The following is an 18518-nucleotide window of genomic DNA, read 5'->3' as shown; positions in this document are numbered from 1 at the left end:
TATATGCTTAAAGGTCTGAAATTTGAAATAATACAAATCTAAGTACACTTTTTCTTCTTCTTGGTTTTGTGTATGTTACTAAATCAAATAAGCCATTTGTTTATGATTCAATCAATCTATTTTTTATAATGACAAAAAGTATACAACCGTTTGATTACATAATCATTTTTAATTCATTCTTTTTATAGTATTTTAGTCTCAACGTTTTATTTTGGGCAAAAAAGTCCCTCTGTGAATGGGAATTATTAGTCAACAACGATCTACATTCTAAGCCTTTTTGCCTAAAAACATGAAACGTTGGAACCTATATGCTTCAAAAGAAAGAATAAGGGTTTAAGTGACTATTTAATCAAATTTATAGATCATTTTGCCCTATGATGAAATGTTGGGAGATAAATACTCCATAACAAAATAGAGCTAAAATGAATTTAATCAAAGTTTTTTCAGATACAAGGGGATTGGGAACAAGAAATATAATAATAATAAATAATAATAGTTTTGTACAGAATGAAATGAGGGTGCCAAGACTATATTAAAAAATTCATGAGCTCCTACCTCACAAAAATAAAAAATGCTACTCACCAAATAAACAAATAATCAAATAACTACCTACAAACCCTAATGAAATGATGAACAATATTACACTTTTGAGGCAGTGCATCTTGTAGTGAAGGGATACCATTCGTATATTAACCCATGATGAAGTTGATTTTTTCTTTTCCGGGAAAAAATAAATGATGTATGAAAAAGAGAAATTGATAGTAGAATCTGTGGCTTAATCCTGCAGCAAAAATTGGAAAGCTGGATTCTCTGCAAGCTCTGCAGAAGGTTTTACCTCTGCAAATTCCTTTACTTGCATTGAACCAGTAATGTCCTCCGTTGTGAATGGAATGCTACATTCAAACGGGAAACCATTAAATATTAGAGGAACTAAAACCATTTCTCCTTTAGTTTATCTTACCTGGTATCATCTTCCAACAGAAAGGTGCTGCCACCTTCATCTTCAGAACCGTCCGACATTATGTTTCATGCTGGCATGACCTGTAGAAATTAAAGAGATAGAAAGGAATAAAGAATGTTGCCTTTGGGGAGGATAAGTCGTTGCGATTTAAGTTTGGTGTGACTTACATTTGGTGAAACATTTGGAGTGTTGTGCTTGTCATCCCTGAAAAGCCAGCATATTCGGTAAAGTTGTTGGACGCTCAGAGCCTGGTGCATAACACAACGTAAGAGAAAGCAGAGAAATACCTACAAAGACATGTCCTTCACCATCCCCATCATCCAGTTGTGGATGAAGAAAGAAAGAAAAAGAGACTTACAGGACAAAGTTCATTTGTTATTTGATCGTAGGAGATGCTGGATTTTTCTTGCAGAATCTGACAACATAACAACAGTTGTTCAAATTGGAGAAATGAGAGAAATTGGAAGAATTGAACTATGAAAGAATCTAATGTGTGAATTTCGGTACTTGGTAAATTCGAGTACTATTCCTTGTAAATGAATAGAAAACTTACCAAGAAGCAACTGTTTGCCGTGTGTGTTTGAGTTCACCCCATGATGAGCCTGCATACTGTAATTAGGGGAATCACCAAGCCACCAATATTGAAACTCGGTAAGCAGAAAAGGAAATTTTTCCCCTTGATGGCATGGATGTTCAAACTTGAAATTCCACCTTCAAAACAATCTTCAGTTGGAAATAATAAATTACCTCTTCTGTGGCTTGGGCACACCATAGTTCCAATTCAATTAAGCCATACTTCACATACTCCCCGTTGCTAAGCGTGCAGCACTCTATACGGATAAGAAAGCTGTAGTAGAACATTTAACATCATATTTAGTAATATAGTATTATAGTCTTATCATTTATCTAACAAGAACATAAAGATGAACTTTGGTTTACCTATTAAAGAACTGTGTGTTTATATATGCGAATATTTGAGTGAAAATTTTCTGAACAATCACTGGAGCACCTGAAAAGAATCTGTAACCTTAAGTTCAACATTAAACCGACGGTACTAGTTCACTTCAATGTCATAAAAGCAGTGAATTACGTACAAAATTTTCTTTCAAAGTACCCAGAAACTTGTTCAGGGACTCGATAATTCCTTGCCAGTGACTAGCGGGAGAACAACCTTGTGACTCTTCGAACGGGTTAATAGCAGTTCCCTTTGATGTCTTAGGTACCTGATATGTAGGGTAATGCCATTAGCAACAAAAAGAAACAAAACAATTACAATTCCTATATAAAGCTGTTTGCTTCCATGCAAATGAGGGAGATTGTTCAAGAATGACACTTTGCCACTATATATAGCAATTCCGCATAGCTCCTTATACCTGGATACAACGAGAAATATGCACTGACAATTCCTTTTTCAAGTTGTCTCTAATGATTCCGAAGACCTTTTCTACATATGCTGTGACCTGCTGCTTAAAAAGTATAGCTGGATACTTGCCATCGAACTGGCGTATTATTCCAATCGCAAGATTGGAAGAAGATGAACGAAAACTCTGAAAAAAACCCAACACCCTATCATAAAATTTTCCAGCATAAGCTGTAGAGTTATTTCACAAAAACATATCAAAAGATTTTAAAAGAAGAATAAGAGAAATATTTTAAATCATGACCACTCATGCAAACTAATCAGACTTTGTAAATGAATTATCTAAATACTTGAGCCATCCTTGAAATAGTGATGTTGGAGCAGGAGGTTTTTGTGCACTTTTCAAACTACTTGAGCAAAAACAACAATGAAGACATGTTCGACAGCCAATAAGCCATGTGAGCATTGTCATCCTCATTCTGCAAAACATCAATGGGATCATAATGTTATGTTGGATGTTTATGTTAGTAATCACTGTTGATACTTATTTCTTGCTGTCAAAAGCAAAAAGTGAACATGGTGGAACAATAAAAGCTAAAAATGATGATAACAATGAGAACATTTTGAACCAAAAATAAATCCGAGAGTTGGTGGAGTACTAAAAGGAACATCTGGATCCTTTATATTGCAATCAGTATGTCCTTTTCTCATTTATTGCCTAAATATGATGCTGACTTCAGCTTTCTGTGATAAATAAGTTACCTCTAGTGCAGAGCCAATCATCTGAATAAGATTATCAAATGCACTTGTTCTTTCAGCTTCTAATGATCTCCAGTAAACAAGGCATTTGTATATTGTAAATGCTGCAACAGGCTTTCATGGCTGAACCCAAGATTCTGCTCCGTGCATTTTATTAGAGAATCGAAACCGTCCTGTATCTGGGTGATACACACAAAAATAATTAACCCCTAGAAATTCCATCCAATAAAAAATCTTGAAAACAGAAGTAGGAAAGGAAAATGAGTTCCATATCATCCGAGTTCATACTTGTGGAACTTCAATCTTAGATCTCATCATTTTACTATCTTCTCTACCGAACCTCATTGATGGACCAGAATTCAGTTGTGCCTGTCAAAAAGAGCTTTCTATCTCAGGTCATAAAGCAAAAAAGAATCAAGGATGCTGATATAAATGATCAATTGAAGTAAATTTAATTATCCAGTCTATTCATTCTTCACTTACTAGCGGAGGACCATTTTGCACAGGCTGCAAAGTGAAATAAGGACCAACAAAGAAAAATAAGCAAGCGAAAATTAATCACAACTACCAGACCAACTCAAGAAAGATGAGAACATCATGTTTAAAAATAGCTTACTGCAGGTGTTGTAAATGACAATTGAGATGACATTTTTCTACTAGTGCACTCAGCAAAGCTTGCTTTCTCAAAACCTTTTCCTCAGTTTCCATGTCTGAAATCTTGTCTTCTAACCTGTTAAAAGATATAGACGATTATTTGCATGGAAGATAAGCAGTTCAAGTTGAAGAATGAACAATCCAGTTGGCTAAATATTCATACTACATAAACATCGAACATCTATTAACACAGCACAAAATCAGGATAAAACCTTTGCATTGCAGTTTTTAAGTCAATTATCTTCATCTCAGCCTCCGTAGCCTGCTTTAGCCGCGCTTCACTAAGCTTGTTTGTTTCTTCAATTTTCTGTTCTAGTGTAGCTACCTGAGCCTGAAATGGCATTTTGGTAAAAAAAATTTCAGGAGAAAAAGAACGAAAAATCACCAACTTTAAATGGCATTTAACAAACCTTTAGTCCAAGTAAGGTCCTTATTCAGAATTAACAAATATCTAACAATACCTTAAGCTGTTCATTTTCGGCAGTAAGTTTATTCATCGTTTCATTGTCAACTACCGAGACCTCTTTGGTGCCAAGAACTTGTCCGGAAGTGTTGTTTGTACCCCAATTTTCCTTCTCACGATGCAACTTCTGCAACTGCCATGTAAGTTCTTCAACTTGCTTTTCTAGCTGACTGTTGGCCGCTAGGAGGGATTCAGTTTTCTGGCAGCCTGCCGACAATCATGGATAATCAATTGTAACAATTATGCACATACTTTCACCTCATGGCTAAGCCTATGAGAACATCGCATCAAACAAGTGAATACACTGGAAAACTGTACTGGAATCTCTTGATCATCCAGAATGGAAGTTAGCAGTTTTAGAGAAGAAAGAATTTACTGAACCAACTGATAAGAAGGAGAACATATTTTTGTACCAAAGGTGGATTAACTTGGATCTAACATATTCCTGCTACTATGGTGATTGAACCATCAGCAATTGAGATTTTCCTATTGATTGGACACAGAGAATAAGGACTAAACTTTGAATGGGTATTTTCCTATTGATTACCAATTCAATTGACTAAAAAAGAGTTGCACTTTGGAGATAGTTGACTGAAAAAGTGTTGTTGCAAGTGTTGTGGAGGCTGAATTTAGATCAATTGCTTATTGAATTTGTGTAGTGTTTTGGATTAGAAGACTTAAAGATCTCGAGTCCATTACCTATAAAGGTGTATTGTGACAACAAAACAGCAATCTGCATTGCTCATAATCCAGTTTTTCAAGATAGAACTAACACTGGAGTTGATAAACACTACATCAAAAAAAAAAGAGATAATGGGTTGATTTGTAGTACATCTCTACCAACAAGCTAGTTGCAGACGTTTTAACAAAAGGGTTAGGAAAAGACCCATTTGTGACAACAAAGCTGCTGTCATCAGAATTGCCCATAATCAAGTTCAATATGGTAGGATGAAGCATGTTTAAATGGACCGACAACTCATAAAGGAGAAGACAAAAGCAAGGAAAATGTTGAAGCATTAGCAGACATCTTTACAACTGGATTACAAAGTAAGAAGTTTGAAGCATTAGCAGACATGTTGGTAATGCATAATAGGTACACTCTTGTTTAAGTGGATGTATTGGAAATGTAAATTGGTTTCCTAGAAACCATGGATTCAATATCACATGGAACTAGAGTACAGCAGTCAAACCACTATCTATTAAGAACTTGTTGAAGGAAATTGAGAAGACGCCTATGCAAGACATTATGAGCTTAAACTAATTCAAGAAACAAAACCAGAAAAACAAATGAAAAATCACCATTTTTAGTTTGCGTAATTCTCTACGTGCAAGTTTTGCTCTCCAAGCACATTGTGCGATGACTGCAGCTTTCTTTAACCTTTTGTAATGACGGCTCGCCAAGAATCGACGACCATGACTCTGTCACAGACATGAAATCAGATGGTATCAGTATGCTGATATAGCAAATAGCAACTAGACATTGCAAAAACACAAAGCATCAGCATTATTTCTTTTGCTGAACCACCAGCATCCACGTTTGTTGCAACACAAGATAAAACTTCATCGAGGAGATGAAATTCCTAGAAAGGAGTAAAACCAGAAATAAAGGAAAACAACTAGCTATTAATATTCATTAATTGAAAGAAATTTCTATCTTTACCTGAATTACTATTGCAGCTGTCTTCTGCTTCTTGAACCGGAGTTGTTTACGAGCAGTCATCCCACGGATGCCTGTTTGAATGGAAACAGATGCGAGGTACAAATTCTTGTATGCTTTCCTTGCAAGGAGTTGTTTACGATCAGTCATCCCCCGGATCCCTGTTTGAATGGAAACAGATGCGAGGTACAAATTCTTGTATGCTTTCCTTGCAAGAAACTTGCGTGAATTTTTTTGAATATTCAGACAAGCAGCTTCTTTTCTCACCCTCTCATACTGATAGCGTGTCACTTGTCCTGCAACCAGGTTGGACAAAATAAATAAATCAATAGATACAGGGAAGCAGCTATAACTAATGATACTGGCAAATTTTCCCTATATGGAGTTCTTATTACCTCTAAAAGGCTTGAATTGTTATGGAAGATAACCGCAACGATTGAAGTGTTTGTAATTCAAATATCCACGGACTTTCCTCTGTATAACATTGCTGACACTCCTAAAACCTCACCTCGCCATGTATCGAGTTGAGCCATCTGACCAGCCCTCAGAAAAACTTTTGTTTTACCAACCTGCAACAGCAGCCAATCTATTAAATGGTGGAAGAGCATAGTGGAAGCAACAATATCAAAATGAAATAGATGCAAAAACTGACATGATCAACCAGCCAACAGGATATGTGAGAGACATGATATTCAACAACTACTTACAAAGCCCATGGAATGGAAGAAAAAAAAACTGTCCCAAATTTATTTAAGAAATTCTATACACATAAGATGTACCTGACAACCACTGAGTTTACTCTTTTCCAGAATCTTCTTGCAAGCAGCAACCTCATTATAGCTACCACCAAAAAAGGTAACTCGCGGATTAAAGAATAAAAGAGAAGTAACAGTTTTGAACTACAATAGAAAATCTTGGAAAACTTACCTTCCAGTGAGAACCTCTGGAGCCAATATAGAAAACCGATCTATAAATTCACGAAACGGCTTTCGAGAGGGAAATCCAGCACAACTAATTCTAATTGCTTCCAGCACTCCCTGGAATAAAAAAATATACCAAACCATCATATGGACAGGCTTCTTAAAGAAAGGATTGACCAAAATATGAAAACTCACCCCGCAACGAAGTTGTTGAAGTACATTGATTTTTTCGAATATTCCCGGCTTAAGAACATTATTTGGCTTTACACAACGAACGTAGTGTGGTTCAGTGGCACTCAAAGTATCAAGTAATGTTTGGAGTTGTAGCTGTATAAAGCAGATAGTACAAGTCAAAATCAAAAAAATTAAATGACGCATATATCTGCCATTGTTATAGATGCTGGAGCAGCAACAGACCTTGAATCCAGAAGCTATTGAGGCCATCTTTGATGATTTACCAGATGATTCCTGAACTACAGGAGGAAACAAGCTTGAAATAAAGAGCATTTGGAAGCAGCCAAGAGAGCCTGATGCTCTGGAACAACTAAATCTTGTTCTTCTCCAGGAAGAGATCAGTCTGGTAAGTCACCTGTAGCGAAAATCACTTCACCGTGATACTTCGAAATTGTCTATTTCAAAACTAGATTTGAGAATCATATCTGATGAAACTATTTCTTGATGATAAATATATCATTTCATCAAGAAAAAATTGTTACAAACTGTGGAAATGAGTCATGTAATATCTACTGTAATTATTATTAATTGTCATATGTAGGAGTCAGTAATTTAGAGTAGTCTAAATCTTATTTCTTATTCTAATCAATGAAATTTTTACAATCCCCTTCCTTAAGATTTCTAGCTACTTACGGAATTCCAAGGTATCTCACTAGCAGTGTGGCAAGTTTAATACCTACTAAATTCACTATAGCCTACAGGTCAGTAGCACTCAAACCAGTACTAAATGGTTCGCACTTGGAATAAGTCATTTGTAGCTAATATTGGGACCAATTTATTTATTTAAGATCCATTATTACCAGTGCAGCTACTTACAGTACAAAACAATGCTATCAGTTTATGTTGTTTAATATCTTGAATCGAGGCTTTTTAGAAGATTTAACATTTGCTAAAATGGATTGCTGTTCATAGTTAGTCGAAGTAGCTAACTAGACCTGTCCTTTAATCTTGACCAGTTTACAGCTGTACTTGCTAGTAAAGTTTAGTTTAAGTTGTCTTTTACAAGCTGGACATCATCAAGTCTGTGGATACAAGGTTTCATAAGCAGAAACACACACATAATCTAAACTTAGTGGAGCATAACAGATGTTTCCAGCAGCCATGTCTTTTAGCTTAGCATTAAGGGATTCCTAAATGTGGTTCATAAGAATGCCCTTAGTATAAAGATACTTACATCACCAGCATAATGACAAATGGTGAAGTCAGTGCGTGCCAACTTAGGCTTAATGAAGCGTTTATGATCTTTAAAAGTCTGATAGAGCTTTTGGGCAAATGTCTCGTGTGTTGATCGAGGAAACATGCTATGGAAAAACAGGAGTTATTGTCACAATTTCACAGCTTATAGAAGCAAATGAAAACTAAAGTTAGATAAACCAAATTTCTTAAAATAGAAATAGTGGTTTAACATTGTTATGCATCTGATACCTACCAAGCCTCGTCAAGAAGAGCAATGATGCCACCGGGTTTCTGTAAGCAGAAAAGTAAACATCAGTTGGTAAAAATATTTTTCATTTCTTTCAAAATAAAAGGAAAGTTCAGGAAGATCAAAGGAAAACACTTTACATGTATGGACTATTTCTTTCATTCAATTCTTAAATTTATTATCAAAGAATAAACAAATGAAACATAAATACAGGTGGAGACATTCTGCTGAAGATAATTATTTTCTGTCACAACTCACAAGTAACTAAAATAAAGTTTAGGCATTATTAGGAAACATGAAAATACTGAAGCATAGTCTAAAACCTCTATTTAACAAGATACATGGAAATTTCAATCCAAAAACATGGCTTAAATTGCCATGTTCTAAAAACAATAATGATGAAGGCTGTGTAAGGATAAAAAACAATTGAATTAAATACTGTACACCAAATGAACAGAGACCAAAATGTAAAGATATAAAATTTATTCATAAAAGATATCATGAAGGAAATATAGATCTCTTCCACACTAACAAATCATAATGGCACAAAGTTAGATTTCTGGTGAAACAATCAAATCACACTACGATACAAAAGAGGAACTTTTGAATCATAACAAACTCATTCTTTGTGGAGTATAACAATAAACATATTATCTATCAAACAAGGTACCATTGAGTCCAAAGCAAAGCTATCCCCCCTACCCCAAAGAATTGAAAAAAAAAAAAACAAAGACGATAGAGAATACAAGCATGGTTACACATACGTACACACAGGCAAAGACATTCAAGGCCTTATGTACATATATATATGTGCATTATATATTTGTATGTGTATGTGTGTATGTAGAGTTTGTCACATAAATTGCATATTGGAAGTAAGATACAAGCCATAAAAATAATCAAAATAGTCGTGCTATACCTTTTCAATAAGATCAAGAATATCTTGATTATCAACAAACTCTATATAACTCCAGTCAATTTCCTCCTTTTTATATTCCTCCTGCTCCATCTTGAAAACATGCTGGAAAAATGACAGCATCGGACATTTTAAGTATTGCTTTAAAGATAAAACATCCTAAAGACACTAGCATCAATCCAATGTATAAACCTGATTAAAATGCTGCTGCAGCTTTTCATTCGTCAAATTGATGCAAAACTGCTCAAAACTGTATACAATGAAAATTTCAAAAATTATGTAGGTATTGACAGCCAAACATAGGAACATGATCAACAGTTCTGCACACCGTAAAACTTAAATAACAGAAAGAATGTGCAGGAAGGATGAGTCCAGACTAGCCAAGAGAGCAGTGGTAATACCCACAAATCTAATCAACAATATAGACCCTGCATAATCTTTAAGAAAGTTTTAAAAATAATGGCTTAAAAATATCGAATTCCCCCATCTAGATAACCCAATCATGAAAAAAGCACAGGGATATCATGAAAGAAATTGATATCTGTAAACGATGAAAACAAAGCATGCCAGTTAAGCACCTGTTTGTCTTGAAACTCTCAAATCCATAAATATCCAGAACTCCAATCAAGAATTTTGAATTCGCATCCTGGCCAATAGAAATATTTATCTTCTCAACAAGCCTGAGAAACCAAAGTGAAAATGTCAAGAAAAAGATCATATGTAAGATGTGTTTTGCATGTATGTCTCTGTGTTTCTCTCCAGAATGAATCTATATGGTACATAGAAAGTTACCAGTCAAATAACTTTGAATAAACAATTTTGGCCAAAGCATCTCTGCTTAGAGCTGCAGTATCAGGATCAAGCGCTTTTGTAATGCTCTCACCACGAGTCACAATAACACGTTTAACTAAGGAGTCTTCAAGAGACTTTTCATCACACCTATACAAGAGATACATATTAGAGTTTTCTCATTCAAATCTACTCTTGAGGACAATCATATGGATGCCTAAGGATAACAATAGCAATGACAAATCACATGAATAATTCTGCAGCAATTTTTAGATGGTGCCGAGATTTATCATCTTTAGGTTCAGAAGAATCCGCTTCCTTTCCCTTTGCAACTCAACATTTCCTAAATGTAGAATTCCAGCGACAACTCGGAATATTGACTCCTGGGGTAGTAACAAACAAGCAGACTTAAAAGAAAAGAAAAGAAAAAAACAAAGTCAAATATTCCAGCTGAAATAATGACCAAGATGCATTACCTGCTCTGCCTGATTGATCCCAACAACTTCCATTGCTCTCCTAGTTTCAAGATACTCTTTAGAATCATCTAGTACATCCAGCTCAATACAATTTGACTGATTCAAATAATGAAAAGTTCGTGGGTTTCCCAATTTGTACTTCTCAACATCCTGATAACATGTATTAGGAAATAAAACCAGAAAAGTTTTAGATGAATTTTTGGTTAAAAAAACCATTCAATGCAGGCAAAATAATGTCTGATGCTACTTTGTTAAGTCCTCCAACTATTAAAAGTTACAAATGATTCCTGACTATAGGATGTTACTTGTTGAGTCCTTCGACTATTAAAAGTTATAAAACGGTCACCTGACTATTCAAAGTTTTCAAACTTGTCTTCCAATTAACTTCTTTGGTTAGTCTTTCACATAACACCTATCCTATCCCATTTGATCCTAAGGTCTAGACATGTGTCGCTTTCTTATACGTCTTTCTAAAACAAACATCTTAAACTCGAAGTAACTGATTAAACTCAAAACAATATTACCTCTGGCGGTGCAGCACAAAGCATGTAAAAGCAATGATAGTTTCTCTCTGGATCAGACACTTGGCAAACTCGTGATCGTTCTAGCAAATAAGTCCTTATTGCAGCTCCAGAAATTCTACCATTTTCATTGAACTGAATTTCCACAAATTTGCCAAAGCGACTACAAATACAATATATTCAATCAGGGCAGTCTTTCATCAAATAAAGGAAGAGATTTGCACAAACACGAGGAATAAATTATGAGAAAAGATTTCCTACCTTGAATTGTTGTTTCTGACAGTCTTTGCATTACCGAATGCTTCCAGAACAGGATTCGACTACAAATGTAAGAACAAAAAATGCTATGAAAAAGAGAATTTGTACTGAAGAAATCTCAGCTTCCAAGAAGCAAGAAGGGGAACCTCACATCATAGAAAGCAACATCAAATTGATCAATTTCACATATTCCAAAACTGAATAAGTTATGGAGTTTGAGCTTACCTCCAAGACCTTTTGCTCCACAGAACGTTTCTCTGGGTTTTTAACTTGCCCTCCCATAAAGGCTAGATACTGCATAAGCATCTTCGTACTCTCTGTTTTACCAGCTCCACTTTCCCCACTTACCAAAATTGCTTGGCTTACTTTCTCCTTAATCATCTGTCTGTTCACAACGTTAATTACACAAATAATTCACTTCAACAATGCAAAAGGAAGGAGAACACAGAAACAGGTTACCTATAGGCAGAATCTGCAATAGCAAATGGATGTGGGCTCAGTTCACCGAAAGCTGCCCCTTTGTACTTTTCCATCATGTCATCTGTTACTAAATGCGGAAGCCTTTGAAAAGGATTTACAGCAATCAATATATTTGCAGTATAGGTCTGGAATAACACATCAGCACATTTAGCTTCAGAAAACGATGTCTTATATATTGACCAAAAATGAAACAGCCGTGAAATAAATTAAAGCAACATATTGACACTTGGTCATCAAAAACCACACTCAGTAGAACTACAATATGTAAAACAGGATGTGAAATAACTGATCTGAGTACGCACTAAGCAGTAGCACTAAATCAAACAAGATCGAAAGGAATGCCATTAGACAAACATGCTATGACAAATAATCTGAGTGTAGAAATCAAGGATGTTGACAGGTGTTTAGAGATATTTTAGGAGTAATTTAAGTGACAGGAGTTTGTTAAAGATATTTTAAGAGTAGTTGTAGTATTTGTTCCTATTATTATGCACTATAAATAAATGCTTTGTGATAGTTTCCTATTATTACAAAACCATCATATATGACAGAAAAATATCAATAGCAAAAAATGGTAATTACCTTACTACTATAAATAATAGACATGGGAAAACTAGCATGTGGATCATGGATTCAAGGGCATTCGACCATGACAGGAGATGTCACTGTGTTTCATATAGACAGTCTATCTATTGATTATGCACAGGTACGTTTGCTGATTGGTCTCCCTATTGTTGCTGGTACAGCTTCAGTTATTATCTCCAATGATATATCTCTTGGTACAATACCGCTTGTTCCCGCTCTTGACCATAATCTGTTATCTTTAAGTTTACTAATGCCACCAATTGTGCTGCTAAATTCTTCCCAAAAATGTGTGAATTTCAGGTCTTAGACTCGGGAAGGACAATTAGAAATGCTAGGTCCATGCCAACAACCAGTTGGTCTAAGGATGAGGCACTAGGTCCCTTAAGCAAGGTCAAGGGTTCGACTCCTGGTGTTTGCGAATGGAGCAAACTGGGTTGGCTCGCCTCTGCAGTACCCGATCTGGATTAGTCGGTCAATAGATCGGATACCAGTGATTAATTAAAAAAAAAAGAAATGCTAGTTCCACAAATTGTGTTGTCGGTCTACTTCAGTGTAGAAAGTTGCCTACAATTATGAATTTTATTTAACTTAGAGGTTCAATTTATTTTAGGAGATAAAATTTAATTTATTTATATTGTAGGATTAAAATTTTTAGGAGATAAGATAAAGTTTATGAGATAAAAGTTAGAAAAGAAACCTAAAAGGACTCTAACTTATAATTCATAGCCTATAAAAACGGGTTGTACTTTCTGTTTTTCAATGAGAACTTTGATTAGACCCATCAAATGTTTGTTCTTATGATATTCATCTAACAGAAAAGATATAAATGTTACTCTCCTGTCACTCAGAAAGTATACAATTTTATGGATGTCGCATTTTTTTAGTATCAGACCTATTTTACCAAAATTATAATTGAGGGAGAGATTTTAAGGGAATTATAGTTTTGGGATAGCCTTCAAACTACCCAGTCCATGTATTTTCTTCTCTAGAACCAAAAATCACTCGATCAAAAAACCCACCATCTCCAAGACCATCTCACACTTGACATCAATCAAGAACTTCATGTTTATAACAGGAAGTGACGACCTACAGAAAATCTAAAGGATATCACACGTCAGAAATTGTCAAGAACCTGAACTGGAATCTTATGTCTAAAAAATTAACACATATATAGAATCTTCTTCGAATTAACAACTTGTTCCTTTTATTGATAACTCAGAACTGCCTATTGCTCAAAGAAAAAGAGTTGAAACATTCATTAGGACATGATCCCAAGCGGATACTTGACATATCCCCCCTCTTCAAGGCCAGTCACAAAGGAAACGAAAACCGAGATGCACCAGGAGCCATTGCACCGGGTGCTAAAGTATGGGTGTTTTGTATCCATTGAGCAAGGACGGGTTGTAATAGTATGATCATCTTATTAAGAGATACATAGCCTACGTAAAACTGTTGCCATCACTCAAAGCATTCACCACATCACTTGATAGCACACAGATTAAAAATCAATTCAAATGCAGCTTGCAGACATTCTTACTAAAGGCCTTCCAAGACTTAACTTTGATGGATTCAAGTCCAAGTTGGTTTTGTATAAACATATACACCCCAACTTGAGGAGTGTAGAAAATTGATGACAATTAAGAATTTTATTTCACTTAGAAGTTTAATTTATTTTAGGAAATAAAGTTTAATTTATTTATATTGTACGATTAGGATTAAGTTTTTTAGGAGATAAGATACAGATTAGGAGGTAAATGTTAGGAAGAAAGAGACCTATTAGGACTCTAACTTGTAATCAATCGCCTATAAAATCAGGTGTGTTTTTTATATTTTTGATAAAAATATTAGATTTGATGAAAAATTATTTGAAATTTTCTTTTCTTCTCTCAGTTTCTCACAATAAGTACATATCATAAAGCAGACATTCTTATAAAGGCATTTCATTGAAATATTTTCAAGAGCTTGAAGTCCATGTAGCAAATGATGGACATTCACAGCCAAACTTGAGAGGGAGTGTGGAAGTCAGGGGATGTCAACTGATGTTTGGTAGGGATATTTTAGAGTAATTGAGTTGACTGGTTTTTGGAATAGAAATTTTAGGAGTAATTGTTGTACTTTGTGCCCATTATAAGGGCCCTAATAGCATGCATTGCGATAGTTTCTTGTTTGGGTATTTTACCATGTATAATAGAGATAGATGTTACTGTAACTAACCAAAACAAATGAGAGAGAATAAAAAACTCCCCTTTTTTTCTCTCATAAAAATCTCTCTCAACACTGAACAACCCTTACCATACCAACTCTAAAATAAGTCTAACATCAAAAAGAAAAGGTTAAGGAGATGCAAATTATCTATTATACTTACATAAATTTCATTGATATCAAATCGAAGTTTTAAGTTATGCAAAACTCCAGGTTCATGCAAATATGCCAGCTTTGTCATATCATCAACACCAGAGGGAGGAAATTCAGGGTCCTTTGGATGGACACTAGATGCCTTGGCCACAACCTACACAAGATAAAAGGAACAACTCAAACCTTTTGTTACCTTTACCAGATTATACCATAGCAGAATCATGAGCCATGATATATTTCCAAAAGTTACTGCTCTAGTAAAGATCTTGCATCCTACTCTAATTACCTTATTAGTGATTACAATTGTTCCTTGTCTAAACTGTAAAACATATCTAGGATTAGTTTGCTTATTGCAGTATCTTGAATGAATGGAAAACCTTTTTTTCTTTATTTATTTATTCTTTTGCAGGGAATGAACAGTTGAAGATCTCGATAGCCAACATGAATAGGTAATGGAACAAGAGCTATGAAATGTAACTTTCTAGTGCATATTTTAGCACAAATGATACATAATCATCATTTTTTTTTTTCGTTCTACGGCCTTTTTCTTGTTCAAAAATACCTATCTCGTGTAGTCTTAGACATTTAACAGTTCTGATTTCTCGTCACTAGCTCATACTTAAAAAAAACATTTTGCTTTCTGACCCAACAACCGTGCATAAGCAATATGCCATAATTTGAAGGGTTTGCAGACCACACCTACAATTTGATTCATGATGCCAAAACCTCCTTGCACTTCTAGTTACAAAAAATTAAAACCCTACACTATATGACTTAACAAAGGAGCCCTAGTATCAAGCCACAGTCCATAGCATTAGATAATACGATGGCATAACATATGAAGACAAAACTCATGAGTAAAACATTAGGTGGGTGTAAAAGAGCTTACACCATCAGCACTAGCATAATGGTCTCAGTAATTTTGAGCAACAAACTTATCGGAATTCAGAAGTTAGAGGGTTTCATTTCCAGGTTCTCTAGATGAGCTTATATCTAGTTTGACCTAAAAATATCTCATCAACAAGGAAAAAAGAATTCCCTGCTTAAACTCAAGTCAAACCAATTTGTAACATACAGTAAACCATTGGCAACCAAGTACTAGAAGAACAATAACATCCTCTACAGCTTTATATTATGTTTAGAACAAAATATGGCTTAGCCATAATCTCTAGATATTCCATAAACATAATGAAAATCGTATCATCTCATGAAGGAAATTTAGCAATATAACTTAAAACTTCCATGTTCATTCAACTAGGGTGGTGGTGATTTTCTATTCATTTCTAGCTTAAAATACACATATAAGTTTCTTGATTGCAAGGAACAAAGCAAAAGGCCCTTCATGAAAGAATTAAACCATTTAGTTGCAACTAAACTGCTGTTGGAAGGAAGTTTAACATATTTGACAATAGAAGGTAATAAAAATATTATGTTCGAATCCTTGCATATCATAAATGGTAAAAAAAGGTAAAACAAACACTTACTGATTTCTCTTTACATTTTACTGTAACCTCTTCCCCGTTAATTTGTTTAACTTCCCCATCTAACCAAGCTGCCTCAGGGTCCTCCACCCAAACGACAGATCCGACAATAACATTTGATGGAGCAACCTGTGACGCCATGTCAAATCATCAGCAAGTCAATTTGAAGGAAAACAGACTCATCACAAACAATGAAACATAAAAATAAGTTATATTTCTACAATTATATATAGGTCCAGCAAAAGGGCTATATGGTGCATTTTGTGACCACCATTCGATGCCACATTGGTGAATCCATGTTTTGGTTTCTCTACATCTCTCTCACCCTATAATTCTCTAAAACAATTTTATTACATCCTTCAATTAACAATTACAATATTTTTGAACTTTCACTTGGGAAACACATATTCAAGTCAACAAAACGAACTCTTAGAAGAACAGCGCCAAGGCTGTGAACACCCTGATCTGCCGAAGTTTTAGTGAGCTAGAAACTTCTCAAGAGACTAGTATATTATGCTCACACTGCTGTAGGGGAATTATTGATTAAATTGCGTTAAGCAAATTACAATTTCCAGGTTACTATCCATTAAAAAACCTTCCTACCAAAAAAAAATAGAAATGCAGCTCTAGAAACTAGAATGAATTCAAGGAAATTAAATTTCCTCAATAATTACAATGAATTTTATTTTTAATAAATGAAACTCAAAGCCCAATAATTCACATTGAAGAAGTGCACATTTCTAAATCAACCCAAAAAAAATGGAGGAAACGAACAACATTCAGAGAAAAAAATAGAAATATAAATTCCCAATCGAATTAGTTCATTGGAGCTAAATGATCTGTCTATTCATTCACGACACTGAATCCAAAATCAACAGAACAGTCCATTAAAGGTACATTTAACTATAAAGAAATACAGGAAAAGAGAAATAAACTTGAACGTAAATAAAATCGGAGGGTAAAACACAATGAATACCATCGTTTCTGATTAGATTCAGATCCAAGGCAGAGCCAATAAACCCTTGATCCCTCTCTATCAATCTCACCAAATGCATCTATTCCTTCTCTCCACGATTGCAGATAATCGATTATCGCAGTGTCCGTTTCTTCCCATTTCGTTTCTTACGGTAAATGAACGAGCGAATGGAGGTCAGATTGATCATCATCAATAATAACAATTCGTATTATTTGATAATAATTCAACGGCATACCTTTAAAACACCTATTCGCCAATGCATGAAAGCGGCAAAAGATAGCCAAAATCAATTACTCCCTCTTCTCGGTAACCATTTTCTTTCTTTTTCGTTTTTTTCGCTCTCGTTTTCAGTTTTCCAGAACGACGTAAAAGCACAACATTTACGATACGAAATTCCTTGTTTATCCTCGATTTCGGAGGATATAAACTCAACACTGCTTTTTCACGGTGAATGCATGAATAAAGTTTGTGGCATGGATTAAATTGTTCATGTAAGTTCATATTACTTTAAGGGTAAAGTACACGAATGGTCCTCAAACTATAGGATATTATTTTATTCAATCTTCTGACTATTAAAAGTTATAAATAATTCCTCAACTATAGGGAGTTGCTTTGTTGAATCATTCGACTATTAAACGTTACAAAAGGTCACCTAACTATTGATTATGTTTTAAAATCGTCATTTTCTGTTAAAAAATTAACAACAATATGAGTTGGATGTTAACTTTCTAACTAAGATATGATAAAATATGATCTCATAATATCAAAGGATTATCATATTTCAATTAACATGTTAACGTCCAACTCAGACGATTGTTAATTTTTTAACGGAAAAGGATAAGCACAATGAATAGTCGGTGGCTATTTTGTAACTTTTAATAGTTGAGGGACTGAATAAAGTAACTCCTATAGTTAGGAGATTATTTTGTAATTTTTAATAGTCGGGGACTCAACAAAATAATATCTTATAGTCGAGGTACCATTTTGTACTTTACCCTTTAAATATTGTTTTTCATGATTGTTTTTGTATAATTTATTATGCCATTTTAATTTATATCTTTTAGGATTTTTATAATTAAATGGGTTTAAATGATAATTGATGGATATTTTGCAATAAATACTATGTTTAACTCGACAAATAAATCTAACATTTATAATTAAATATAAATGTAAATAAATTTTATGGAAAACTATTAAATTGAATATAGTAATAAACGAGATATATAAATTTTTAAAATAATTTATTATTT

The 18518-nt window shown here is 34.4% G+C and overlaps 1 protein-coding gene and 1 pseudogene across 1 annotated transcript; both read right to left on the bottom strand.

Moving 5' to 3' along the window:
- Positions 1-665: 665 nt before the first annotated feature.
- Positions 666-13520, bottom strand: LOC120151184 (annotated as a pseudogene).
- Positions 13521-13767: 247 nt separating this feature from the next.
- LOC120151183 (myosin-7-like) lies at positions 13768-17324 on the bottom strand. Its single transcript, XM_039163716.1, has 4 exons — positions 17269-17324; positions 16296-16421; positions 14822-14965; positions 13768-13905 (listed from the first exon to the last, which is right to left on the bottom strand). Exons 1-4 carry the CDS (start codon positions 17269-17271, stop codon positions 13768-13770), a joined length of 411 nt encoding a protein of 136 aa, XP_039019647.1. The 5' UTR covers positions 17272-17324.
- Positions 17325-18518: the final 1194 nt, after the last annotated feature.

This window comes from Hibiscus syriacus, unplaced genomic scaffold, assembly GCF_006381635.1.
Source record: "Hibiscus syriacus cultivar Baekdansim isolate YM2019G1 unplaced genomic scaffold, ASM638163v2 tig00111028_pilon, whole genome shotgun sequence".
Taxonomy (NCBI): Eukaryota; Viridiplantae; Streptophyta; class Magnoliopsida; order Malvales; family Malvaceae; genus Hibiscus; species Hibiscus syriacus.
Note: the sequence above shows the minus strand (reverse complement) of the source record. Positions and strands in the feature narration are given on the sequence as shown.